We start from the raw sequence: 27070 nt of genomic DNA, 5'->3' as shown, positions 1-27070 counted from the left end.
TTTTTTTTTTTTTTTTTTTTTTGAGAAGATAAGTTGTCAACTTTTATATGTATTTCACAAATTGAAAAGATTATTATCATCATTTTGACATTAGCAAAAACTGATAAAAATTCTATTCCCTTGATAATTAAGTATACTTTCCTTCTCAAGTTACGGTAACTATAGTAATTTGCGTGAGTTTGTTTATACACAGAGCCATGCGCTAGAGGTTTAAATACGTAGTCATTCTAAGTTACGTTTGCTTTATTTACGTCACTGACGTTGGTAATCACAATATTACGCAATCGACACATTCAAAAAAATATTTAAAGAGATGGTGCAATTTAGTTTTGTTGAAAGAAATACCTATTTAGACGGAATTTAGCGTATGACTTAATGAAACTGCGATTCCAGGTGTGACTCAAAGTCTACCATAACGTTAAACATTTGTACAACGTAAGTTTACGTAGCTCTCGCTATGACGTTTCATTTTTTCACGTCACTGACGTTACTAAGGACAACAACTATCATCACAACAAGCAACCGACACATGTACAATATGGAAGATGACGATTCCTTCCTTGATTTTTACGCCCAAAACATCCCAAGAAATAGGCGGAATCATAGCATCGAAAAGGAAGTACATGATCGTGAATCAGCAAGTACCTCGGGAGTGCAAGACTATGAAGGCAATGCAGAAACAGTCTCAAGATATTCTAGTTACCATCATACCTCCAAAGTTTATCAGCATGAACTGAGTGCTGGACAGCCTGAAATTAAATCGGGTACACTTTCTAAACCCGCCAAATCTCGAGAGAGATCGGAAAAAGCTCTATCTGAGAAGAAGAGCGCCGTTCGTTCAGAAAGAAGCAAGGAACATCAAAATGGTAACAAGGCATCGAGTAAAAATTCATCTGCCGACACTGCGGGATCTCTCAAAAATGTCAGCTGTTATACCTACATGTATATACCCTCAGATGTTAAATGTATTACCTACAAACATAATAGAAGCAGAAGTTGTAGCGAAGAAGATGAAAGCTCAAGCAGCGAAAACGACACCGAATACGAGAGCGATTTTGAAGAAATAGAGGCTATCGGAAATAATGCTTCTTTGAGTACTGCCTTCTCTTCAAATGTGATCAGCGCATACAGTTTTAAGAGCACACAGTCTCACTTAGGCCCTCAACACAACAAAAGAAAAATATCTAATCGGAGACTCAGTCCGATGGAGCACTATCCGCCCGTCACCGATTCCGACATGCTGTACGTCTACTATGATCCTGAGCCGAGAAGGGATTCTTTTCGGTTGCCACCAATAGACAAGAATTCAACACCAAGTAAACCACAAAGTGAGATGACTGCCAAAAGTGCTAAAAAGAAACATAAACAAAAAGCCTCCTCCAAGAACAAAGATTCAAGAGCAACAGAAGAAAAACTTATACCGAAACCATTTGCTCTAGTTGATGCGCCTGTCGTAATTGAGAAAACAGCCGAAAAGAAACCAAGAAATGTCAAGAAACCACGAGATCGACCTCTCTCGGCTCATGATACCCAAGTCAATGGAACGTGTCAGAAAAACGCTGCAATAACCAAAACCGCTGCCAGATCGACATGTCAATTTCCCAGTATTCCACAGGAGCTTCACGCGAAAGCACACTGGCAAGACGGAGCCATCAACGTAGTGATAACAGGTAAGATTTAACCCTGAAATTTTTGTTTTGTACAAATTTCCTCAATAGCACCTTAAGGAAGGTTGAATGATACAGGTATATATCTTTTTTAATTAAAAAAGAGACAAAAATATTTCAAAACAGATCTTTCAAATATTTTACTTACGTGTTGATCGGCCACGTATACATTATAGGATTGAAAATACAAAGCAGTAACATACAACATTAATGACTTTAAGGTATTAGGACTTAAAAGACTGTTATTTTAAGTTTTGTCACTTTCTTATGGGATAGAAACATTTTCCTGATTTACATAAACTTCTACCTTAGGTCGATGCAATGCTCGCAACATTAACTTCCAAGCAATCGAAGCAATGCCACCGATTCTTCTCAATTTCAACGTGCAGCTTCATTGTGATCCAGTATCAGTGCAAAAGCCTAGAAAAGTGAAGAAACCGGCACCAAAAAGGAGAGAAATACCCCCTAATAGGGATATCCTAAACACGCGGGCACAAGGTCCTCCAATGCGCTACACCCCAACGGAACCAAGTTAACCTATCCCACTAAATAATAATATTATATACATCCACAGCACAATTTGACATAAAGACTGTAACTCTAGACAATATTGAGTATTTATTTTTTATTTTACACGTTTTATAAAACTAAGAATAGATTTTATCCACACGTACAGACTACACTCTAGTGTTGACTGTTCTTTAACAATAAAGAAAAAAGTGAAAACAGTCTGAAATGTAGACTAAAATTGCCATGCGAATTTTCAGTCACCAAAACATTCAATATTTACAGCTTTGAATCTATACAGATTTCAAACGGTAAAGGATAACTGACGGCAAATATGATACAGAAAAGAATTAACATACCAGTACGTGACAGACATGCCTTATGCAACAACATAATACACTTGCTACGTTGTTTTATTTGTAAAATGTATAAATACTAACAAAAGAAGGATTGCTATGCCCAAGTTCTACTCCTTTATATGAAGTTTGCTGGGTCCTAGTTTATATTTAAAGATCCTGCAAATTCAATGAACTGCAATAAGTTTCTCATTGCACTTAAAAAACATAATTTAATAAATAATCCCAGCTGAAGGTGACATCTGGTGGTTTGTCCTGACAACTCCTCAGCCCCACAGATCTTCCGTTCTTCCAAACTTCATCACCAAACCTCTGAAATAACGGGATAAAAATGCTATATTAAATGGATTCCAAACTTCATCACCAAACCTCTGAAATAACGGGATAAAAATGCTATATTAAATGGATTCCAAACTTCATCACCAAACCTCCGAAATAACGGGATAAAAATGCTATATTAAATGGATTCCAAACTTCATCACCAAACCTCTGAAATAATGGGATAAAAATGCTATATAAAATGGATTCCAAACTTCATCACCAAACCTCTGAAATAATGGGATAAAAATGCTAAATTAAATGGATTCCAAACTTCATCACCAAACCTATGAAATAACGGGATAAAAATGCTATATTAAATGGATTCCAAACTTCATAACCAAACCTCCGAAATAACGGGATAAAAATGCTATATTAAATGGATTCCAAACTTCATCACCAAACCTCTGAAATAATGGGATAAAAATGCTATATAAAATGGATTCCAAACTTCATCACCAAACCTCTGAAATAACGGGATAAAAATGCTATATTAAATGGATTCCAAACTTCATCACCAAACCTCTGAAATAACGGGATAAAAATGCTATATTAAATGGATTCCAAACTTCATCACCAAACCTCTGAAATACCAGGGTAAAGATGCTATGTTAAATGGATTCCAAACTTTCTCACCAAACCTCTGAAATAACAGGATAAAGATGCTATGTTAAATGGATTCCAAACTTTCTCACCAAACCTCTGAAATACCAGGGTAAAGATGCTATGTTAAATGGATTCCAAACTTTCTCACCAAACCTCTGAAATAACAGGATAAAGATGCTATGTTAAATGGATTCCAAACTTTCTCACCAAACCTCTGAAATAACGGGATAAAAATGCTATATGAAATGCATTCCAAACTTCATCACTAAACCTCTGAAATATTAAGATGAAGATGTTATATTAAATGAGTTCCAAACTTCATCATCAAAGCTCTGAAATAACCAGATGAAGATGTTATATTAAATGCATTCCAAACTTCACAAAACCTCTGAAATAACAGGATCAAGATGTTAACAGCCAAAAATGACAGAAGTTTACAGTGAGAAAGATGGGACCATCATTTTAATTAAAATGAGGATGAAGCTCCAAGTTACACATTTTATCTAATTTTCATTTGAATTACTCTCAGTTTACACAGCACAAATATTTCATTAGCAATAGCATAAGCATCTAATTCAATGTCTAAAAATAAACAGCTAATAGATAAGCAATAGAAATCTTTATAAAAGGATGTTTGTACTCACCCAAAGAAAATAAGGGCGTTTTGGAGGAAAATCTGAACTCCAGGCATTGGATTAGGTATGTTATCTGAAATTGAATTAGTTTTGGTTTCTATTCTAAATGGATCTTGTACAAATGCACATTTTGATAATGTATATAAAAACGGACTTTGGTGATCATTTCAACTTTTTTTGCTTTTATGATGATTTAAATTAATTAAAAAGCCATTTGAAAATTCCATCTAAACTTTGTTAAAAAAAGCAGAGATGTTATAAATGAACAGATGACACCAACTGCAAAATGAAACTCCAAAAGCTGAAAATTTTGTTAGTTCCTGGACACAAATGATGAAGGTCTTATTCTAACTTGATAGAATGATCACTTACTTGGTGGAACAACATAAAGTCCAAATAAAATCCAGGCTGCAGCAATAAGGGAGCCAAAAGCCAGCAGAAAACCAATAAATAACCACACCCTTGCTCCTGGAAAACAACAACTCAATATTAATGCAAAAGACCCAATCAATACCTACATAGCTTCATCTGTCAACAAACTAATTTTTTTTGTGTGTGTGCCTACTATTTATCAATATGCTAAGGCAGGCAAACTGAGGCAATATATACAAATGTTCATTGCAGAAGCATTCTGTAAGTAGAAAAGGATATTTATAGTCAAGAATACCAAGTGGGGCAATTTTGAAAAATCTGCCAGCAACCCATAAGTACAAAAGAAGGAATTTTTCATGAATATAAGTCAATGTTACATGGTTACAGTACGTTATTTTCTAAAACTCAAGTGAAAACACAATTTTACCTCTTTGTCCCAGGCAACCAGTCGAATATGAGTCACCTCTCACTTGGCCATTTGATACCGAATTTATCCTGTGATATAAAACTTCAGTTATTTATTTGCATTTGAACCTTTGGCTACACAAAGCATGTATTTGACAGGACAATGTACCTAAATGACTTTATTTATAACTGAATAGAACTTCCACTATGGAGCTAATCTTTACCAAAAGATATCATAATTAATCATGTTTATTAATTGCCACACCTACTGTCAACATCACTCAGGACAAATAATAATAATAAAACACATTCTTACATGAATAATGCTATTGTTCCAACTGCTCCACAAATGTGGGCTGCCTTAGGCAGATCAGCTTCATTGGGGAAAACTGCTGCAGCATCTATGGCGATCCACCAACCACTAAAGAACTTATAAACAAGGCAGCAAAGCTGTCAAATGTACAGACAAAAAACAGAAAATAAAGATGCAAAAAAGGTCAATTTGTCAATTTTGATGCAATAATAAATAATGCTTATAATAGCACTATCAGTCAACACTGAATTTTAATCATGCACAACAGGTAAAATGGTCAATAACATGAGCGGACCCAGAGATATTCTCTGACAGTATTCCAAAGTATCTATTTTGATCCATCCTCCATTTTGATGGTCTTCCAACAGAAGAAAAAATAGATACCAGGCAATATAAACTTAATAACCTGACTGTCTTCCAGAAGTCCCAGAAGATGGTCTCAATTTACCCTTTCAATAAGATTAGTTTCAGGACCATGAGAGTTCAAATTCACATGATGAAAGTCTCAATATTTGAAAAATGATGACAGTGCATAAAATAATATTACATAAGTAACATAATGTTTAAAGACATAAAAAACAATACAACTGCTTATGTGGAAATACAGAAATGTCAGAGTCTCAGGCGGATGAGAGTTAAAAGTCACAAATGCAAGTGTTTGAGAAAAAATTATAAAGGAAAACATAACAAAACTAGAAAAGCACTCCGAGAGTGCAGACCTCTGCCAAGGTAGCAATTGTTATTATTGATTTTTGTCCTCTTTGGCCTACTTCTGACAGTTCCTGAAAATTTCAGCAAAATCGGTCCATAACTTTTTGGGTTATGTTGATGACAAACAGGGGTGAAAATATAACCTCCTTGGCAGAGGTAAATATAATTCCAATGAAGCTGCTATTCAAACTTTTAATCTTTCAGTTTGATATATATATATATATTAAAAACTTATTTGCAATATTAAACAAAATTTACCTGCATAATTATCACTGCTTCCTTATTATTAATCTAGCAGAGAGCTTAACCTATGGGAGTTTACAGGGAAATATCAACAAGTGTGCTTTATGTAATCTCAAATCACAAGTGTGCTTTATGTAGCCTATCAATTAGGCAAATTACTTTATAACTGAAATTAGCGAAATGATACCCAAGGGAAATTTATAGACTGACCCTCTCAAAGGTCTTTCAGACCCATTAGTCACAACTTAAGAAGAGCACAAAACAATAATGCACAAAATAGGAGACTACCACTTCTGATGCAATAATACATTATATTTAACTGCACAGTCAACATCAAATTTTAATTTTGCACAACAGGTAACACCGACGAAAGTAAAAGCATAAGGCTTCAGGCCCATCAGAGTTCAAGTTTATACTTAGAAAGTGCCAGAATGAGAAAAATGAAATTTCACACAAAATTGCATTAAATTCAATAATAAATGATAACCCAATTGACCTGGCTTTCTAATTTGAACTGCATGCCAATCCTAAAAATCATACTCTTAAGTTAAATATAATAATAAATAACACAGTTTTCTTTTCATAATGTTTGCAGTAGCAGTGCAAAAAGATTATTGTCAATTTTGATGTAACATTACATAATAAATTATAGAATAATTATCACCAATTTTTGATTATTGACTATAAATAGCATGAACATGTAGAAAATTTGATTACCATCCGGCTTCATGTCCATGGGAGCTTCGAGTCCCACAATGAATATGCCAAAAAGATAATGAATATTTCACTAAAATGTATAACTTCCAGAAAAAGAAGCCCATTAGACTGCTTTTCCAACTTGGGCTGCATTTTAGTCCTGTGTTTCTTTTTTGAAAGTTTGACAATCATAAGTAACACAGTTTTCCCATCATGGTCATCATGGCAGATGTGGATGATTGAATCTGACAAACTGCAATGATATGAGTTTATTTCCGTTTTGGACACTTGATTACACAATACATGATAACAAGTTTACCATCATTTTTACATAATCAACTAACAATGTTGTAAAGATGCAGGAAATATCAAACAAACACTTTTACGTATCTTATTAGTTCAATAATGAGACTGTTAACATGCCTAAGAATTGAATCTGAGGAAATTTGAAAAAACAGTACAACTTCTAAAATAATGGCCCGATAACGCTGATTTTCGAACTCAACCTGCATTTTTGTAAGATTGACCACTCCTGTGAGTATAATGACAATTGGCTAAGCTGTTTTTCTTATATTGTGTTATTAATGTTGCATATGTGTTGAAAAAAGTGAAAAAAACAGCATAAAAAATTAAAAGAAAATGTAAAATAAAACATAACAAAAAATACCAATAAAGCTGCTATTCAAACTTTTAATCTAGCTGTACAATTACTAACATGATATGAATAACCCTATTGAGTTTGAGAATAATAAGGCACTGTTATTCATCTTTAGCATTAATGTAAGCGTTACACAAAATTTTTTTTGTAAACTTATTTTCCATATTAAATAACATTTACCTGCATAATAATCATCGATTCCTAATTATGTGACACAGTTAAGAAAGCTAAACCGATGGGACTTTACAATGGAATCTCAATGTGTGTTTATGTAATCTCATTTAATGCCCACTTGAAAATTAATTAAGCAAATTATTTTATAACCCTGAATTAACTGCCTACTATCCATATACATTTATTGCACCAAATAGCACTGTACTGCATTGCTTTCAAAACAGAAAACAATTACGATGGTTTTCCAACACAAGCTGCACTTCAGTCTTTTCAGTAAGGTTGATTATCATAAGTAACATGGTTTTCCCTTAATCGCTATCCTGGCAGCAGTGTCCAAAATAGGGTTTTCTTTAACTTTCACGCAATATAACATGATACTTAACAACATAATGACCATCAATTTTTTATAAAAAAATAAAAGTATCATGGATATTCAGAAAATGTGATATGGAAAAGTCTCCAAGGACATGGAAGTTAGGGTCACACTTTCAAAATGGCAAAATGTTAACAAGAGATAACTGTACTGAAATGATTTTCTTTCTATTTTCAACACCTTTTTTACATAAAACCATAATCAATTAACTGCCATTTTTAAATGATCAACTAGGAAAATTGTTGACATAGGAAAAATATCAATAGAACAATTTATAATGTCCAATTAGCTCCATTTGGAGATTCTGAACATAGTGAATGATTGAATCTGACGAACTGCAATGATGAGTTCCTTTCCATTTTTGATACTTTATTACACAATGCACGATAATAGGTTAACCGTCACTTTTATATAATCAACTAACAATATTGTTAAGAAGCAGAAAATGTTAAAACAACACTTTTACATATCCAATTAGTTCCGTAATGAGACTGTTAACATGCTTAAGAATTAAATCTGAAGAAAAACCACTTATATACAAAAAGGCTAATAACTTCATCAAAACTCAACTGATCAAGCTTATTTTTCAAACTTGATCTGTATACTGGTCAGATTGATCACTCCTGTGAGTTGCAAGACAAAAGGCTGATTGGTTTTCCTTAAAATGCGTTATCAGTGTTGCATGTATGCTGAATAAAGGAAAAAAACAGCATTACTTTTGTAAAAATAGTCCAATCATGCCAATTTTCAAACTTGACCTGCGTATTATAAATATTCACCAGTTCTGTAAATTTCAATCCAAAAGGAAAAACATTTTTACACTTATCATGTTATCGGTGTTATAAAAGTGCTGAAAAAATTGAAAAAAAAGAAAAAAAAAACAAACAAACAAACAAAAAAAAACAGAATAACTTTTAAAAATTGCCCAATCTTGCTGATTTTCAAACTTGACCTGCGTATTATAAATATTCATTAGTTCTGTAAGTTTCAAGCCAAATGAAAAAACAGTTTTCCACTTATTGTGTTATCAGTGCTGCATATATGCTGAAAAAAATGAAAAAACAGCATAAATTCCCTAACAATAATCGAATCATGCTGATTTTCAAACTTGACATGCGTATTATGAATATTTATCAGTTCTGCAAGTTTCAAGCCAAAAGGTAAATTGGTTTTCCACTTATGGTGTTATCAGTGCTGCAAATATGCTGTAAAAAGTGAAAAAACAGCATAAATTCCCGAAAAATGACCCAATCATGCTGATTTTTGAACTTGACCTGTGTATTATGAATATTCATCAGTTTTGTAAGTTTCAAGCCAAAAGGTAGAATGGTTTTCCACTTATCGTGTTATCGGGGTTGCATATATGCTGAAAAAAGGGAAAAAACAGCATAAATTCCCTAAAAATGACCCGATCATGCTGATTTTCGAACTTGACCTGCGTATTATGAATATTCATCAGTTCTGTAACTTTCAAGCCAAAAGGTAAAATGGTTTTTCACTTATCGTGTTATCGGTGCTGCATATATGCTGAAAAAAGTGAAAAAACAGCACAAATTCCCTATAAGTGACCCGATCATGTTGATTTTCGAACTTGACCTGCGTATTATGAATATTCTAAGTTTTGTAAGTTTCAAGTCAAAAGATAAAATGGTTTTCCACTTATCGTGTTATCGGTGCTGCATATATGCTGAAAAAAGTGAAAAAACAGCATAAATTCCCTATAAGTGACCCGATCATGCCGATTTTCGAACTTGACCTGCGTATTATGAATATTCATCAGTTCTGTAAGTTTCAAGCCAAAAGAAAAAACGTTTTTCCACTTATCGTGTTATCGGTAAAAGTGCACGGCGACGACGGCAACGACGGCGACGACGGCGACGGCGACGACAGACGCAGATGACGGCTATATGTACAGACACATCTGTGTCTGTACATAAAAATGTTACAACTTAAAAAATAGAAGTTAACAACATATCTTTAATTTAAATTATAAGATAAACGATTATATATCAACAAAATAACATTCACTTCCTTACATAAAACAACTCATTGTAAATCTGATAGTACACAACTTTTAACTGTTCATGAGAGTTGTCTAAATTGTTAGGCCTGGCAGGCTTAAATGAAATTCTCTTACCATAGCACCTGACACAATAGATGCAATGGCATTCCTTTTTTCTCCCAGCTCACAGCACTCACACGAAGGCCATTGAAAATTATCCAAACATCCAGCCATCCTTGGCTCAAAAGATGTTTGTTATCTACCACGAGTAGGGCAACAATCCAGTTTCACAGAAATTGATCTGCAAAATAAAAGTAAATCCATTTCAATAGAAGAGTACCAGTATCTAATATACCAAAAAACAGAGGAGCAGAGAGACTTGGCACTAGAAATTTAAGTTATCCAAAATTATTGGCAAAAATTATTCAGATTACATATCAAAGTGTACTTTTACTCAGGTACTATTTTCATGTATAACACCATATGCCATTGTTCTGATAAGTACAGAATTGCACCTAATTAACATTGTATTTTAAGAACAACAAAAATCCAGCCTCTAGGTGTGAAATGATTACATTTGACCCTTTGCCTCTACCAAACACTACAATATAATTAACTCTTTTTGAAGTTTTTCACATCGTGCAGTGCACTTTTCAGTTTTGCACCATTCTGAGGGCGACTACTTAATAGCCTGTTATTTTTGTCTATTTTCCAAACAATTCCAAACTTATGAGCCAGCGGAATGTCTAGATATACCAGTAATGAGTTACTTCGAACATGAGAGGGGTCGTCGGAGCCGATAAATGGAGGAACTGGATTGGACATTGGAAACAACATTAATTTCCGCCCGCGTCAAACATTGAGTCTAGTTATTCAACCATCAAGTTAAAATACCATTATAAACTTAAGTTTATTGTTAAGTAAATGAGAATAATACCAGGTATCTTACCTAACTCATTCAGATGAAAACACAACCTTGTTTTAGGTTACTAGTTGATTCATCAAATATTCTTCGGCTTTTTCACGTGACCTTCACATTTACTTATTTGGTATAGCACGTCGTAAAGATGTTGAGTAACATTCCTTCCTTTATTATATCTTCAACACTTAAGCAACTTAAGATGTTGATATATTTTATAAACATGGAATGAGGATTTGTAAAGTTTCGTCGTTTTTATTTTGGCAAAATATGGCTATTTAGTACCAAAGACTGAACAATACAACGTTCAACGCGCGCGTTTGATATTATCAATATGTCTGCGCCCATGATGGAAACTGCTGTTAAACAATTCTGTCGAATATTGACTAATTCTGCAATCCTCAGAACAAAATGTAGCCCAATAAGACCTAAAAGGGAGTTTTCAACCATCGCTGAATATGAATCAAACAGCAAAAATGAGGAAACTCAAAAGGAAACATCTAAAAATGGTTTGAAAATTAAAAAGTATGGCAATAAGCTTGCAGACGGCCCTTCGCTTCATTATTTTATTACTAAAGGCACCACGAACTTTGAAGTCGACCAGTATGTAGGTCCATCCGAAAATGAAGACATTGTGCCGTATTTTTCACCAGAAATTCTCAGTGGAAAAGGAAGAAAGGGTAACCAACTTCTTATCAGTGACAGTATCAAGGAGAAATTATTATTATTTCTAAGAATTTTCGGACACTTTCGGCTGTCACCTGGATTGTTTTATGAATTTGTAAACCACACAAAACAACCAATATGATAGCATGTTAGACTTTCATTATGCAAAAACACTAAGAATAGTTCAGAATTTTGAAGAAATATATTATATTTAATCATTGTTGCTGTGCAAAAATAAAGCACTCAACTGAATAGAAATAAGGATAGAAAGATGAAGAAACTATGTTCACCCATGTAACTGTATGGAAATGAGCTTATTTATAAAAATAACTATGTATTCAAAGCAATTCTGATAATTTAAAAATTTTGATTAATAAGGTAGTTTACCACATATTTCTTTTACAGTGTGTATAGAAACTCATGGATGTCAGATGAATTTTAGTGATACAGAGGTTGCTTGGAGTATTCTCAAGGAAAAAGGATTTGAACGCACAGATTGCCTACCAGAAGTATGAAGTTATTTCATATTTTCATGATGAGATACACTTTGTAGTCTCTGTAGTGTTTGGCTGTTGAAAGAAAAACATAAATTGACGGAGAATCATTAAACTTATAAAATAAAGGTTCTTTGTTGAGTTGTATATATGGTGTGAGTTAATTATTCTAAGATATCAAAGTTATAACCATTATCTTTCAGGCAGATGTCCTGTTAGTTGTCACCTGTGCGATAAGAGAGGGGGCTGAGCAGAAGATTAGGAAACGGTTGGCCTATTACTCTGGTTTAAAGAAAAGAAGGCAAAAACGTAACCCAAAAGTTCCTGTGAAGATAGGCATTTTGGGTAAAGGTTTATGTAATTTATTTAATTGTTAATTTTTTTATTACAAAGATGTTTAAAATACAGAACTTTGTAAGATCTTATTCTTTTACCTGAAAATGCTTTATATCAGTTTCAAAACTTGCTAGATGTCTCCTTTCTGTTTGATTAATTGATTATTCTAATGTATTTCTTGCAACTTAGTTGGATTGTATTCTAGAATAGAAGAGTATTGAAATATTAAAAATAATGATATATTGTTGAGTGGATGAAAAAGCTGAAATTTGACACATGGCAGGGTTTTTTAAAGTTTGAGAGCCGAACTGTTTTTTCTATCAGGCTGCATGGCAGAACGTTTGAAAACTAAACTTTTAGAACAAGAGGATGTAGACATCATCTGTGGTCCTGATTCATACAGAGATCTACCAAGGATGCTGGCCTCCTCACAGGCTGGCCATTCAGCAGGTATGCACAGATTGCAGTCCCAAACTAATAAAAACACAAGTTTATAAAGCAATCTCATGAATATTAATCCATGTGCAACTGTGAAAAAAAGAAAAGCTTTTCATGGAATTTATTCATATTATCTCACTAATTTTCAGACTGAGAGATAAACTATACATTACAAGATTGCAGAAAAAGTGTTTTTCCATTTCTTCCAGTCAATGTTCAGCTGTCAATGGAAGAAACCTATGCAGATATTATGCCTGTCAGATTGAATGAAAATTCTAAATCTGCCTTTGTGTAAGTAGTATTTACATCTCTCAGAGAAACAGTCATACTAAATTTTGATCTGTTGCTAAGAATCAACTTAATTTCTGAGAGTGGTGTATATCAACATTCATGTGCATGTTTTTATATAAGTATTTGTGTTTACATGTATGTATGCATTAAATCCTTCATTCACATTGAACTTCTTGTAAACTGATATATTGTAGGTCAATAATGCGAGGCTGTGACAACATGTGTAGCTACTGTATTGTACCATTTACCAGAGGCAGGGAGAGGAGTCGGCCTATTGAGTCCATTATCAATGAAATAAAAACTTTGTCTGATCAGGTATGAAGCAACACATTTGATCTTTTTCAGCATTTTAAAGCTAGCAGTATGGCTGCCTTTCAACTTTTAAATGGTAATTATAATTTCCCACATATGCTTAGCTATACTGAAGAAGGGCATCCATAAATTAAAAAAATTCTTCTTACACCTTGCATGTACAGTTCCATAAGACAGTGAACTACCATGATTGCTCAGCCCGTATAGCTTATCTTGGTGCACTAGAAATCTTGCCATATGTTGCCCAATAACAAAAGGTAATTATCAATTGTGTGCATTTTTAGGGTGTAAAAGAAGTCATGCTACTTGGTCAGAATGTGAACAGTTACAGAGACCTTTCTGAATCTCAGCATTTTGGGGGTATTGGTGGTGACAGGCCCACAGTGATGAGTGAGGGGTTTGAGACGGTCTACAGGCCCAAACATGGTGGCAAGAGGTTCAGTGACCTGCTGGACAGGGCTTCTCTGGTGGATCCTGACATGAGAATACGGTTTACGTCACCACATCCTAAGGACTTCCCAGATGAAGTACAATGTTACATCAATATATAGTAACAGTGCTTAATGCAGATTAAGAGTTTAAGACACTCTCATGCTTTATTTTTATATCTTGTGTTGAAATATTACAACAATTTGAGCCTTTTGTTTTATGTAAAGTGTGAAAAGATTATTTAAGAAGATATAAATAGGATTGATTTTTGTAACCTAATAAGATTACATAGAAGTTTTTGAAACTTACTTTCTTTTGTTCAGGTGCTCTATCTGATACGGGACAGGCCTAATATATGTAAGCAGATACATTTGCCTGCACAGAGCGGGAACTCTGATGTGTTAGCTGCCATGAGGAGAGGCTACACACGTGAGGCATATATACAACTGTTACACCACATTCAGGAGGTCTTACCAGGTTAGTTGATTCTGCTCTTGAGACATTTTAAAAAATTATTTTGTCTTTGCGAAAGGGAAAAACTTCCATATCCTTCATTACTGAATATGAATCTGACTAATTTATCATGGCAGGGCAGGGCCTGTTCAGGGATGATTTTTACTAATTTGACTTACATATCATCCAGAATTTTATTCTATCAAGAATTATGGATTTTTGACATTACAGAGTTATACATTAACACCTGTGGTTATGGAGGAGGGTTAGGTGCCATATAGAGAAATACATTGTAAAGAATGTTGTTTCTCTTACCTTTCTTTGTGATTGTAGGTGTCTCACTGACCAGTGATTTCATAGCTGGTTTTTGTGGAGAGACTGAAGAAGCCCATGAAGATACTTTGTCACTCCTCAGGCTGGCCAAGTATGACTTTGTGTGGGCATTCCCGTACAGTATGAGACAGGTGTGTGTTGATCAGTTTGAAGGATAGATACATTAGGTATATTGGTAACTAAATAGCTGGCTATTATGGAAGGCCCTAATATGCCAATAAACTAACTTCTGCATAAACAACAAGAAGGTAACTTGTGGACAACTTGTGCAAGGGAGTGAAGTCCCCTATAGCCTAATTAGCAGGTAAAACCTGTCTTAGCATACCAGTACAGCTACATTGCTGAAATATTTTATTGAGTAGTTGCGATTTACTTGAAGAACTGATTACATGTTTTATTATTTATGTGAAATATGGAAAAAGAATAAGTATATTGCATTGCAATGAAAGATAAATAGGCCCTGATGACACTTGCATTTTTTTACCTTTAAACCAATCATAAACTTTTAATATGCTGCCATTATGTAAACATTTTAAATTACCTTGTGGGGAAAAAAAGAAGGAAGACTGCCTGATAAGACTGTGTATATTTTTGTAAACCTACTTGTTATCTCTCTTATTTAAGAAAACCAAGGCATTCCATTGGTTACAAGATGATGTTCCACAAATAGTAAAGCAGAGGAGAATGGAAGAAATTTTAGATACAGCAAGAAAAGAGATGGGAATGAAGAGAAAAAGTGAAATTGGGAAGTTGCAATTGGTCCTTATCGATGGGGTAGGTAGAATAATAAAAAAGGAATAAATTCTGAAGATTTCCTTCCATGTCTTTCCCATTGCTTGTCTGCAGAAATGAATTTTGACATTTCTTGTCAGTTGTAATATTCAAATTACATTTTGTTGTTTGCTTTTTACTAGTTTTTTTGTTAATATCCCCATAAAACATCAAATATTTCATTTATTTTGAGGTTTTTGACATAAAGATGAAATAAATAGTAAGATTAACATAAAGTACTATTGTAGTGGGCATGGGATATTCCAAGGTTCCATGTTTACCATTCATATATTGTGCATTAATTAGTTTGTTGATAGAGCTAGGTGTCATGTGTTATATATTGTCCTCTGTCAGGCAAATCTCTTCATGCATCAGTCTTGTCAAAATCCTGTTTTTTTGATAAATAACTCTTGCTATTTGATATTTTCCATTCGGCTGTCTTTTTTTTTGTTGTTAGTTTTCTTTCTATGTTAGTTACATTGCTGAAATAATGGATGAGTGATGACAAATAAGTGATAGGTGCTGTCTGGAGCATAGAGTCAATAGTGTATACCTTTCCATTATTGATCCCGATATTTCCATGTTGAATGCATTGCTCGTCAGCTTGAGTTGGAAACTCTCTCACATGTATGCTATTCAGCCAGACAGTAGTGATTGTTTTTTGAGTGATATTTCAGTAGTCATATTGGATTTCTGTCAGAATGTTGAACAGTAGCCTGTTACATGTAGCTTCCCACAAGCATCATGCATTTTTGATGAAATTTGTAACATCCTGTTTATTTCTTCCGAAGTATTTTATAAATAATACTTTAACGTTGAACACAACCAGAACTTCAACAAGTACATTTTGTCAGTGATGAATATATGCTCCCAGGTGGAGGAAAAGGGATGATAATGAATGATTGTTTTTTCAATCTGTAATTAATATATCTTATTAAAGTGTCCATTTTAAGCCATTCCCTTGTCTGTTGACCTTCAGCCCCCCACTGATTGATCAGTCATTGGGTGACACTTAATTAGAACTCTGGTCACCCATGCTAATTAGAAGTTGGGTGAAATTGATAATGCCCAAATTGATTCATTATTTTAACCAAGGAATTTTTTTTTTTTTGTATAATTTGAGATATTTTAAGGTATACTTTGTCAGTCTGTCAGATTCTTATAAATGAATTTCCTAAAAAGCTGTTTATTATTTATTTATTATTATTATTATTTTTTTTTTTTTTTTTTTTTTTTTTTTTTTTTTTTTTTGCAAAATGCAATTTACTACATCAGAAGAAAACAATTTCCATATATCAAAAATGTGTTTTCTAGAATAGGCTCATGTCACGGTTGGATTTTTCTTACCATAATAACACCATTCAGTGCTGGGTCGCTGGGGGACATGTTTTGTCAGGTCATAAATTGCAAATCAATTATTTCACTATGAAGTAGTATGTTCAAAGGAAGATGCTCAGGTTTATTTCATATTTATTGGTGCTGATTGGCAAGTGTGAATTTTGAGATGGTGATCAGATTTTAGGAGCCAGTGTCTAACTAGACTAGAGTCCGGGTAAATCTGGGCTGGGTTGAATGGCTGATGCTTCAACAACACGTATATACACCTTACCCTTTGTGCATGAATGGTGTTTCTGGCTTAGGAGCCACCTGCAGCAGGATTGGTGACTTCTAAGTGATTGAATTAAGACAATGTGTCTTGTCCTTGTTAAGAGTACACTGCAAGAAAGAAGCAGTTGACTGTAGGGACTGCTGGAAGAAACGTGTGGTGACTGATGGGAGAAAAAACCTCTCAGTCAACAAGTGATCTGTATTAGCTGTCTTGGATTGAATGATCAATACATTCTGACAAGTGAAGATTATAGTTATGTAATATTTAACAGAGATACCACATGACAGATATAGTGTTTTGCTTTAGTGAATGTAAAGCTGTTTATCAAGCCAGTTCTGCACTTTAAATTGCTGGGACCCGTGAGAGTGGTATTGAATTTAAGTTGATGGAATTTGAGCACGGAAAATGGTATTTTTTCTCTTATGCTCAATCATAGTCTATTGCACAACAGTCCCAGCAGGTAGAGTTTGACTCTTATAGCCCAAAAGTAACCCCCAATTCACATGGATCCTCATACTTTTTCTATTCTTGTAAAACATCACACACTGTTATTTGCCTTATTTTAGGCTCTATCTAAGATGCTGGGTATTAGATCACTCTGGAGAATCATACCATTTCCAAAATACTTGATTTGCTTAACGGCCTGTTTGCATGGTGGATGAGGTTTTTATAACAGGAAAGAAAAATTCCCAAAGAGTTCCTGAAATCAGATCTCATCAGTTTCTCAGTTCTGTTGCTTACAGTCTTTGTTGCTGGTGATGTCAATTTTGTGATATGCTGTATCAGTGGTTATAAGGATGGATGGATTCTATTTAGGCTGAGCTTGTTAGAAACAAGATACAATGATGGAGTTTTCATCAAAAACTTTACACTGCTTCCCGTGAATTATGTCCTTAATTTATAGCAGAATATTAAATATAAATGACAGAAGGCAGGCAAATTTCGTGGAAAATTTATCAAATCTGACGGCTGCAGTGTATGATGCTTGATTGGTATCATCAATCATGTGGAGTATTCTTTGATTTTTAGAGGAATATTTCTGCTGTTTAACAGAAATTTCATTTTAAGCAAGAAAAATCATTATGATAATACTAAAAAGAAAAAACCAAGACAACTATATTTTGACTGTAAATGATTTCAGTTTGACCAAGGGTATTTATTTGTGTGTCTGTGTCTGTCTGGCTGTCTGTGGGTCTGTCTTTCTGACTGGCTGTCTGTCTGTGTGTCTGTCTGTCTGGCTGTGTCATGTTAGGAGGACTCTACAAAAATGAATCAGTCATTATTTACTTGTATCTGCACTTAGATTAAAACGGAGTATTATTGAATGAGCCAATACAAATATATGTTGTCACCTTGGATTATACGTATTTTCCATTTCTTGAATATGTATCTTCAGTGTGAGCTCATTTAGATACACTGAGTGGCATCATTTTGAGGTAATACATGCATATTCATCACTAGCAGTTTTGTCCAATTGCATATCATTTGATTGGTAAGATGTCAGCTTTGTTCATGATCAGATTTTTTTCTCTATAAATTAGGAAGCATGGATAAATGAATAAAGCTGTTGAGCTTTTGTTCTCTGATCAGCAGCATGTTAAAAAAAGTTCTGGATGTGAAAACAGTTGTGTTGGTACAAAAGCCATTGTGCAATATTCACTTTTGATTCAGATAAGCATGGCTATTTATTTATATGTATATAATAATAATGTTAGTGATGATGATTATGATGACTGATAATAAACATATTTTAGGGTGGGAGTTTTCCTGCTTGTTGAAGATATTTTCTTTTCATTTAGGAGAGCAAGTTTCAAAAGTTTTTGTATTTTGTATGAAAATGTTGATAGGAAGTCTAGTTTATAGTTCATAGACTTTCACCCTTTATTAACATTCTCAATCTGCTCCCATCCATGCAAACACGCTGAATGTCTATGAAGACAGGTCAGTGACAATGTCTAAGTCAGCGCCATTGGTCATTATGACAACAACAGTTCAACTGCATCATTTTCATTGAGAGATTTTCAGTTGACCCCCATTACTGATTTGTTTTGACTTGCTTTGGTTTTCATTATTTTATTATTCTCTAGATTAATTTGAAAACATACTTGCTATGCATTATTCAGTTCCCAAGCATGTGGGAATTGGAAGAAAATTTATGTGATGACCTTAGGTGATTTGAGAAAGGACCAATTAATGATAGATTCACAGAAGAACTAGGAAGTACTTATTATCTCTGCCAAGGTCAGCTGATGCTGCCTTTGAGATAGTTATTTTATTATTTTTATAGCAAAAGGGTGAAAGTTCCACACAAGAAAAAAGTATCATGTATTACCTCCAAAGGAGGGTATGTGTTTTGCTTTTTTTGGGTTTTTAGATAGCAGCCTAAACTCAAACTAAAAATATTGATATGATATGATATGACATTCAGGATGGGCCTGAAACTGCTAACTGAGAATTGAATAGACTTTGGAGTTGATGCATTGATTAATTGATTTGTATGCCTTGGTGATCTTTTCTAGTTTCATTCTATTGTTGGAAAAATATGAAATTGAGGAACATTTAATTGCCAAAAAATTTCTGATCTTATTTTTTATAAATCCTATGCTGATGGATATTGAGATTTTCAGTTTTTGTCTTTCTTCCTACTTCTCCCTTGGAACATGAAATCAAGTCTGATAACAGAGCATGAATCCCCCCTAGACACTAAAATCTTACATCTGGAATCATCCATTAATTAGCACTGACAGTAATTCCAACTGTTATTGCATTTTTACTTCAAATGTAGCATTTCTTAATTTTTTTTATTAATATACCATAATGTCAGTTCTTTTCAATTTACATTGGAACATCAGTTATTGTGTTCATTCCAATGCTCATGTTGGTGAACATGTTCACCTGGGTTATTAACCAGCAGGAGTTTTAAAATAGAGACACACAAACTGTTCTTGTCAGTGCTCAAGTCTGTCAGCTGTATACATGCTAACATTGCTCTAGATTTGGAACTTATGTTGATTGTGTTTTATTTTTCATATTGATAGAAGATTAAAAAAGCCTTGTGTGTGATATTAAGATTCTTTTACCATTCAAGGTGACGATTGTGGCTCTAGTGATAATAGCAGTGATTATTTAGTTCAGTTCTTTAAATTTTGTCTTTAACCACCCTGATTTGTTTTATGAAATTTTCATTTTAGAAAAAAATGTGAACCTTTTAGATGACCCTTAATTTACAAGTGATGTTCAGCCATTTCTTTGATTGATTTTTCAGGACAGCAAAAAGTCGTCTGCTGACCTGGTTGGTAGAAATGATGGAGGTATTAAGGTTGTTTTTCCCCAGTGCTCTTTACCTGGGAACAGTGACCAAGATGCAGCTAGTTCAAGTCCCTTGAAACCTGGTGATTATGTTATTGTGAAGGTATACAATATTTCTATCATGCTTTAAAGAAACATTGCAATTGCTTTACAGTGAAGCTATAACTTGAATCTTTTATGTACAACACATAAAAGGATGTAAATTAATTCAGATCAAATCGTTGCCTATAGTAAATAGTCTCTGAATCAAGAGATATAATATATAAACACAACTGAGTGAAATAAGTTTGTTATATAACTCATATTGTAAACCAAACTCAGATCTTGACTATTAAATTGGCAGAAGTTAACAAAGTTCTCAGTGAGAAGAAACCATTTAAAGTCATCATAAAACCTTGCTGTTCATCCTCGTAGAGACTATTATCATTTTGCAACAAAAATGAAAAATTTAAATTCCTCCCCTGCACTATTACAATTATATTTGTTTAAAGTGGTCAGGGGATTAATTTACATCAAAAACATAATATTTGAAATAGGAAATATTAACATAATTTTACATATTGTTTAAGCAGCTTCACTTTCTTCATACTGGTGAGAAAGAGGTTTTTGAGATTTTTTTCTTTTTCATGCCTGTGGTTCCACTATGTGTTTGGCACACATTTATGCATTTGTTTATATTGTTATCATTCATGAAGATGAAACCCAGGCTCACATCTAAAAATTGCTCACATGGGATCTATGTATCAATGAATCGTGATGTGCAGTAATTGATGTCTTGGCTGTTGTGTAATATTTTCTTATTATGGAATTTCTATTCTTAATCAACCATTAAAAGATAAAACACAGATGATTGAAGTTCTAGACTGAAAAGCCAGTGTTATTTTTATTTTTCATATTTATGTTCTAATTAATCTGCCTGTGAACTGACTACTTCAAAGTGTTTCATAAAAATTACCTCATATCCGCTAACAAGGAAAAGGTCTGAGTCAAATGATATTTTTAATCTTTATCAGGTTACAAGTGCAGAAGGTCAGACAATGAGAGGTGTTCCTGTAGCTCGCAACTCTCTACGTGAATTCACCACAGCAGAGTGACATACACACTGATACACGGACAAGGAGTCGGGAGTTTAGACCGTTGACTTCAGTTTGAGAGCCAAACCTCTGAAAACAGACAGTATTCAAGAAACTAAAGAAAATGATAAAGGGCCTGGACTTATTATCACAAAGTCTGATATTTAATCAGAAACAAAGTTGCACATTTTACTAATTAGAATATTTGAATTATCACCCCTCCCCCCTTCATAAAATCCACACTTGGCACATTTGTAACATTGAAATTCAGTACATTCAGAGCAATACAACGTACATTATATTATGCCCTAAACATTAAAATAGATCAAAGAAATCCACTTTTAAGTTTTCTCTCTAAAGTTGAGTGTTATTGACATAAATCTATCTGTAATGATTGCATGGATGCCAAATGTCATCTGAGTCAAAGATGGCTACTTTTGTGTGTGCTATTTTTATATTGATTGATAATTGGCGTGCAGATGCACTGGTCCTTAGTATCATAGAATTGCCAAGTCAGATCTCCCATTTTCTACTTGTAGTACACAAGCACTTGCTGTGATCTCTTGATAAAATAAAAAAACAACAACGCAACTTTATGACCTAACTCCACTGGGAGAAATAGCACTTACCAAGTGCTAATGCAAAATCTATTTCTGATGGTTATAAGATGTATCACTAAGTATTGGTAAGAAAATAAAAGCTACTTTGAGTCTCCAGGGTTGATCGTGCGCTCTGGCCACACCGGCATCAGGCCTTATGTCAGAGTACAAGAGGATTGGGATTGTTGTCGAAAAAAAAATAAATAAAACATACTTTGAAAAGAAAATGTACCACTCTCCTCTGATTATTCTATTGTTTATTAATTTATTAACTCACTAATTTATTTATTTATTTATTTTGCAACATAAAAAGTAAGAAAATCCAAGATGTGCCAAACTACCTTGCATCAGCTACACGAGTTAACATTAAAAGATCATAGCTGTAATTGTTTCTCTTAAATATCTTGATTTGTGTGTTGCGTTTTATTTAATATCAAGCTTTTTCCTTCATACTATGTGCAATGCAAATGAGAAGGAATAATTTCAAGTATATGTGTGATGTGTGTGCAAACTGGCTGCCAACGCACCAAGTAGATAAAAAATGCATTAACTTAAGACTTGTACTGATGGTATTTTGATATAAATACACCTATTATATAGCTGTCAGCGCAGGTTGGTGATACGCTGTACTTTCATCATACATAGGATGGGAGCTTCTGATGTTCTGCTTTTATCTCCTTCAAGCAGACTTGTTCGGTTTTCTGTAATGGACCGCATGTAACGAACCGCGTTGGCAAGTAAAAACAATTGTACTCGGGAGTTAAACATTAGAATGGGTCCACTTTCAAATGCGTTTACCATCAAAGATCAATATTATACCATTTATTAGAACGTCAGAAGTTACAAAGTCCATTTCACAAAGCGTTTCAGAAAGATGACAAGTTCTTCCTGGAAATACTGCCATGGCTTATTGACGCTCAACTTAAAAGTGTCTTATTAGTAGTGTTTATGGATATGCGAGCCCAGTTAAGTGTGCGCTTTTACAGCCTCATCACCACCTTCCCCCCTCATTTTGTCTCCGCTTACTGTTAACAGCCTGCATTACAATACAAATGATCCAGCTATCGCCGTTTAGGTGTCGAAGTCGTGACTCTCATTTCCTGCAATCTTTCGGTTATCAAGGGGCTCAGTTGCATTTCCATTAAGACGCTCACGAAGTACACTTTTTTATCTGAAAAACGCAGTTTCTGGTGTTGCATGAGATACAGAGTTATTAAGTGAGCTCATCTCCATCTGCGCCACTCCAGTTAACCGTCACATCATCTTTAATTATCTATGGAAGCACGTGTTAGAACCTCACGTTAAGGAATGGAAAAATTGCATTAAATACATATTGTAATTGCTGCTAGTTCTGACTATTTAATTTACACTATGGAATACATAAAAATTGCCTTTTTACGAAAAACCACTGCACAGCGGATACAACCACTTCCCTTTAAATGAAGCGAGTCGTGTTTCTTTCAATTATACCAACACGAGAATCATTTGTTTCAGCCGTTAAAGAAGCGTTTACTTCCAAATTGAAAGACAATTCGCGGAGTAGAGTCACGATTCAAAGGGAATTTAAAAGAATTTCCTTACTTAGTCGACCTTTTTAATGTTTACTATTTCACGGGAATATATTTGACCTTTTTGTATAAAAAGTAAAGCCTTTTTAATGACAGCATTTATTTGACTTAAAACGTTTAAAACTAATTAGTTGTAAAAATGTTTCAAGATTCACGTTCACGGGCTTAATTATAGCAAGAGGAGATGATAACTCGGGTGGACAGATCGGAAGTCGAAACTTAATCTTGATGCGGCCTTGCATGAATGATTAAGATTATACGGCTTTAAAAGTGGAAGGAATCAAAAGCAAGATCAAAAAAGACTGTTTTGTGATGTCCCCCCTCTTTGCCATTACAGTGTTAGTGTACCTTTTGCCAAAGTGAGCAGATACAAAGCTACTTTATTTATTATTATCATTTATTATCATTATTATTATTATTATTTATTTTTTATTTTATATATATATATATATATATATATATATATATATATATATATATATATATATATATATATATATATATTTTTTTTTTTTTTTTTTTTTTTTTGCAATTTTTCTCACTCTCTATTTTTAAATGATATCTGAGTGTAAGTGATATTAAAGTGATCACTGTACGTAAACTTGGGTTTTCCTGCCTGCCATCTAAATGCAGATCGAAGTGTTTTTATTGTCCAAATTGACAGCAGTTCACCTGTAGACAAGTTATATGAACCTGGATAAAATTGAATCAATTTAAACGGTCTTTGGTCATCAACACAACAATAGACCAGCCATCATAGCCGTTTCCTTTCTTTATACAGTCACTGTAGATGTCTTTACATATTCTGTTTACCTGGGTCTACACTTATCGTCGCCGTCGTTGTCGCCGTCCGACACATTTGTTTTCCCCATAAAACTCAAACTCTTTTCTTTAAGTTTACTCAGGGACAGTGTTTGGTAATTGCAGGCTGAGTTTGAAAATCAGCATGATCGAATTATTCATTTATTTTTTCATGCACTTTTGCGACATTTACCCCATACGTGCCAATTTACAAACTGTATTTTTGTTTTACTTAATCTATACTTGGGAGCTTTTCCCTCTGATAAAAGTGGGTTTGGTTTAAAAATCAACAAGATTAGGTCATTTTCACAAAATTCGTAGACGACATACACCCAGAAAGTGCCAATCTGTATTTCTGTTTTACTTTTAATCTAGTAGGAAGCTTTTTTGCATGTCTTTTGCGACGTTTTCCCCATAAGCGCTACGCCATATTTTAGTTTTATTGTATTTGCTAGTAGGATTTGTTTGGTTAAGTTTGAAAATCAGCATGATGGGTTATTTTTCAAAGTTATTGGCACATTTTGAAGTGTTTAGCATTCATGGCTTCCGATGTTCTCTTTAACCCATTTATATTGTACTGTATTGTACTATGGTTACATATTAAATTATATCAAAGCAGTACACTATTTTGTTTTAGTTTACTGGTAGTAATCTTTTCCAATTTTGTGGTTTATTTAAGTATTAGTCTCTGTACGAAGTATTGTGAATTCTTTCTCGCCGGACAACTTTTGCAAGCTTCGCCGTATATGTGTTTTCCTGTCTTAGCTTTTGACCCAGTTACGTCACGCAAACCTATACCTGTATGGATCCATTGGAGGGTGGGCTATAAGTCTAGGCACACCCGATTCATGAGAGACAATTGACCAAGATACTCAATAGCCTTTAAATTGTCTTCTTTCTAATTTTGGCACAATTTCCATCAACCTCTTGCTGAAGACTGTAGAACCTCCGTCATCAAATACCATGTTTATATCCTATTTCACAAGCATTTCATACGTGCTAACTGCTCTCTCGGAACTGTAACACTGGTTAAACGTTTATTGATGATATAATGATCTGCTATCTTCCTTCTCCTGTTGTCTGTATCCCAAAGGCTGAAAGGGACTCGTGGTGCATTATTGCTACAGGGAGTTGGAGATCACTTCTCAAGTTGTTTGTGATTGCGAGTTTGAGCGAAAAAAGCACTCGTCTATGCAAAATATATGAAGGGTTTAATTGCTTTTAAGCACCATAATACGTAATGTCGAAAGTTCGGAATGTTCTTTGGGAAAGGGTTTTAACCTGTAGAATCGATTACTTTGCTTTGGCTGGATCCTCCATGACTTTGAGTAAGTTACTGTGAGGATCATTTGGCGAAAGCCATTGAAACCTTGTTTATTATAAACAATCAATTGATGCGATAGATTGGTTCTTTAAAAAAAAAACGTGGAATATCAACAGATGCTCTTGGGGTTTCAAATATGGTAATTACCAAGCATCAGTCGGTTTTATGCGACCTCAGATATACTGTTTGTGCGTACGTGTACGACTACTGGCCCCCTAGGGTTTCTTTTTTGTGCGCATTCAAAATTGATAAACTTAGCTAACAGCGACAGTCCTACAGTGTATGCAACTGCGACAAAATCCATTATAGACATTTCTGATCTTTGATATTTATTAGTCTGCGTGTTAACCAAAGGTTGGCAATTTAGCTTCGCCTTTTACATCAGCTGCGTGTGTTAAATCGACTATAATACAACGGTAGATGAGGTGACAAATCCCAGATGTCGCTTTATAGTGATTGTATTAATTTCAAAATTGTTTATTCGTAATAGCATTTCCGGTTGTTGACATTTTTTTATTTGGTTTTAAAAGTACTACGTGTATCGGTAAGGCTTTGTTTTTAATCAGAGTTCAGATGCTTAAGGACGTTGCAAAATTTTATGTCCACTTGATTGTGATTGCAAAGGTACGTGAAATAAATGCATGTTTTTTTATGAATAACTACCTTGTACAACCAACCGACCAAGCTAATACCAGGCGCGAGAAATTCGAAAAAAAAATCAGTCATTGAAAACTGAAATGGCTGTTACGTGGGAAAAAATGAAGAAAAGTCTTCGTTGTTCGATCGCCTTCTTTTGATTTGCTGTGCAAGCGAACCCCAAATGACACTACAAAAGTGTTTTTCATTAACAGTATTGCCTAAATGACGATGAAGCCCAGTGTTTAGACCAAATGATACTCATATGCCGAGAAACATTTTTGAAATCAGCCAAAGTGTCATTGGATGCCTAGCCCTTCGAACTTTACTTCACCCAGTGGTTTGACGTCAATTGGATTATATCATGCAGATATGTCAGGTAGTGGCCCCATCATGATTATGATACTTCTATCATAAGAAGACTCATTAGGTGCTTTAAAGTGCTGTTTTGTTAAGAATGAGATGACGAAATTTCCTAGGCTTATTGGATTTGTTCTGAGATTATTGCAGATCAGACATTCTTTGGCGACTTTGAAGGTTATGTTATATATATAGAAAGCTTTGAGAGGACTGCTGCTTTTGCCGATGAGTTCCAATAAAGACTCAAAAGTAGCTATAGGCCTATCGCTGGGAAAGATGGAAAAGATGTTGTAAAAAACCTTTTTACTTTGTC

The 27070-nt window shown here is 34.2% G+C and overlaps 3 protein-coding genes across 4 annotated transcripts; 2 read left to right on the top strand and 1 right to left on the bottom strand.

The window, feature by feature from the left end:
- The first annotated feature begins 438 nt into the window (after positions 1–438).
- On the top strand, positions 439–2396 carry LOC147763850 (uncharacterized). The gene is made up of 2 exons (XM_086999543.1): positions 439–1670; positions 1980–2396. Exons 1-2 carry the CDS (start codon positions 458–460, stop codon positions 2201–2203), a joined length of 1437 nt encoding a protein of 478 aa, XP_086855669.1. The 5' UTR covers positions 439–457; the 3' UTR covers positions 2204–2396.
- Positions 2278–11094, bottom strand: LOC106172104 (transmembrane protein 50B). 2 transcript variants are annotated; one of them, XM_013552698.2, is made up of 7 exons: positions 10986–11094; positions 10172–10337; positions 5183–5295; positions 4889–4956; positions 4462–4557; positions 4099–4162; positions 2278–2842 (listed from the first exon to the last, which is right to left on the bottom strand). In XM_013552698.2, exons 2-7 carry the CDS (start codon positions 10268–10270, stop codon positions 2797–2799), a joined length of 486 nt encoding a protein of 161 aa, XP_013408152.1. In that variant the 5' UTR covers positions 10271–10337; positions 10986–11094; the 3' UTR covers positions 2278–2796. The 2 variants fall into 2 exon arrangements, with proteins under 2 accessions (XP_013408152.1, XP_086855670.1); XM_086999544.1 differs by lacking the exon at positions 2278–2842 and adding an exon at positions 3346–3432.
- Positions 11095–11269: 175 nt separating this feature from the next.
- On the top strand, positions 11270–22185 carry LOC106172086 (mitochondrial tRNA methylthiotransferase CDK5RAP1). The gene is made up of 12 exons (XM_013552677.2): positions 11270–11635; positions 12027–12130; positions 12319–12460; positions 12776–12901; positions 13099–13180; positions 13375–13495; positions 13777–14019; positions 14245–14398; positions 14708–14838; positions 15332–15481; positions 20353–20499; positions 21410–22185. The coding sequence occupies exons 1-12, from the start codon at positions 11290–11292 to the stop codon at positions 21488–21490; spliced, it is 1827 nt and encodes a 608-aa protein (XP_013408131.2). The 5' UTR covers positions 11270–11289; the 3' UTR covers positions 21491–22185.
- The last annotated feature ends 4885 nt before the right edge of the window (positions 22186–27070 follow it).

This window comes from Lingula anatina, chromosome 1 (assembly GCF_051362555.1).
Source record: "Lingula anatina isolate TDL-2025a chromosome 1, LinAna3.0, whole genome shotgun sequence".
Lineage (NCBI taxonomy): Eukaryota > Metazoa > Brachiopoda > Lingulata > Lingulida > Lingulidae > Lingula > Lingula anatina.
Note: the sequence above shows the minus strand (reverse complement) of the source record. Positions and strands in the feature narration are given on the sequence as shown.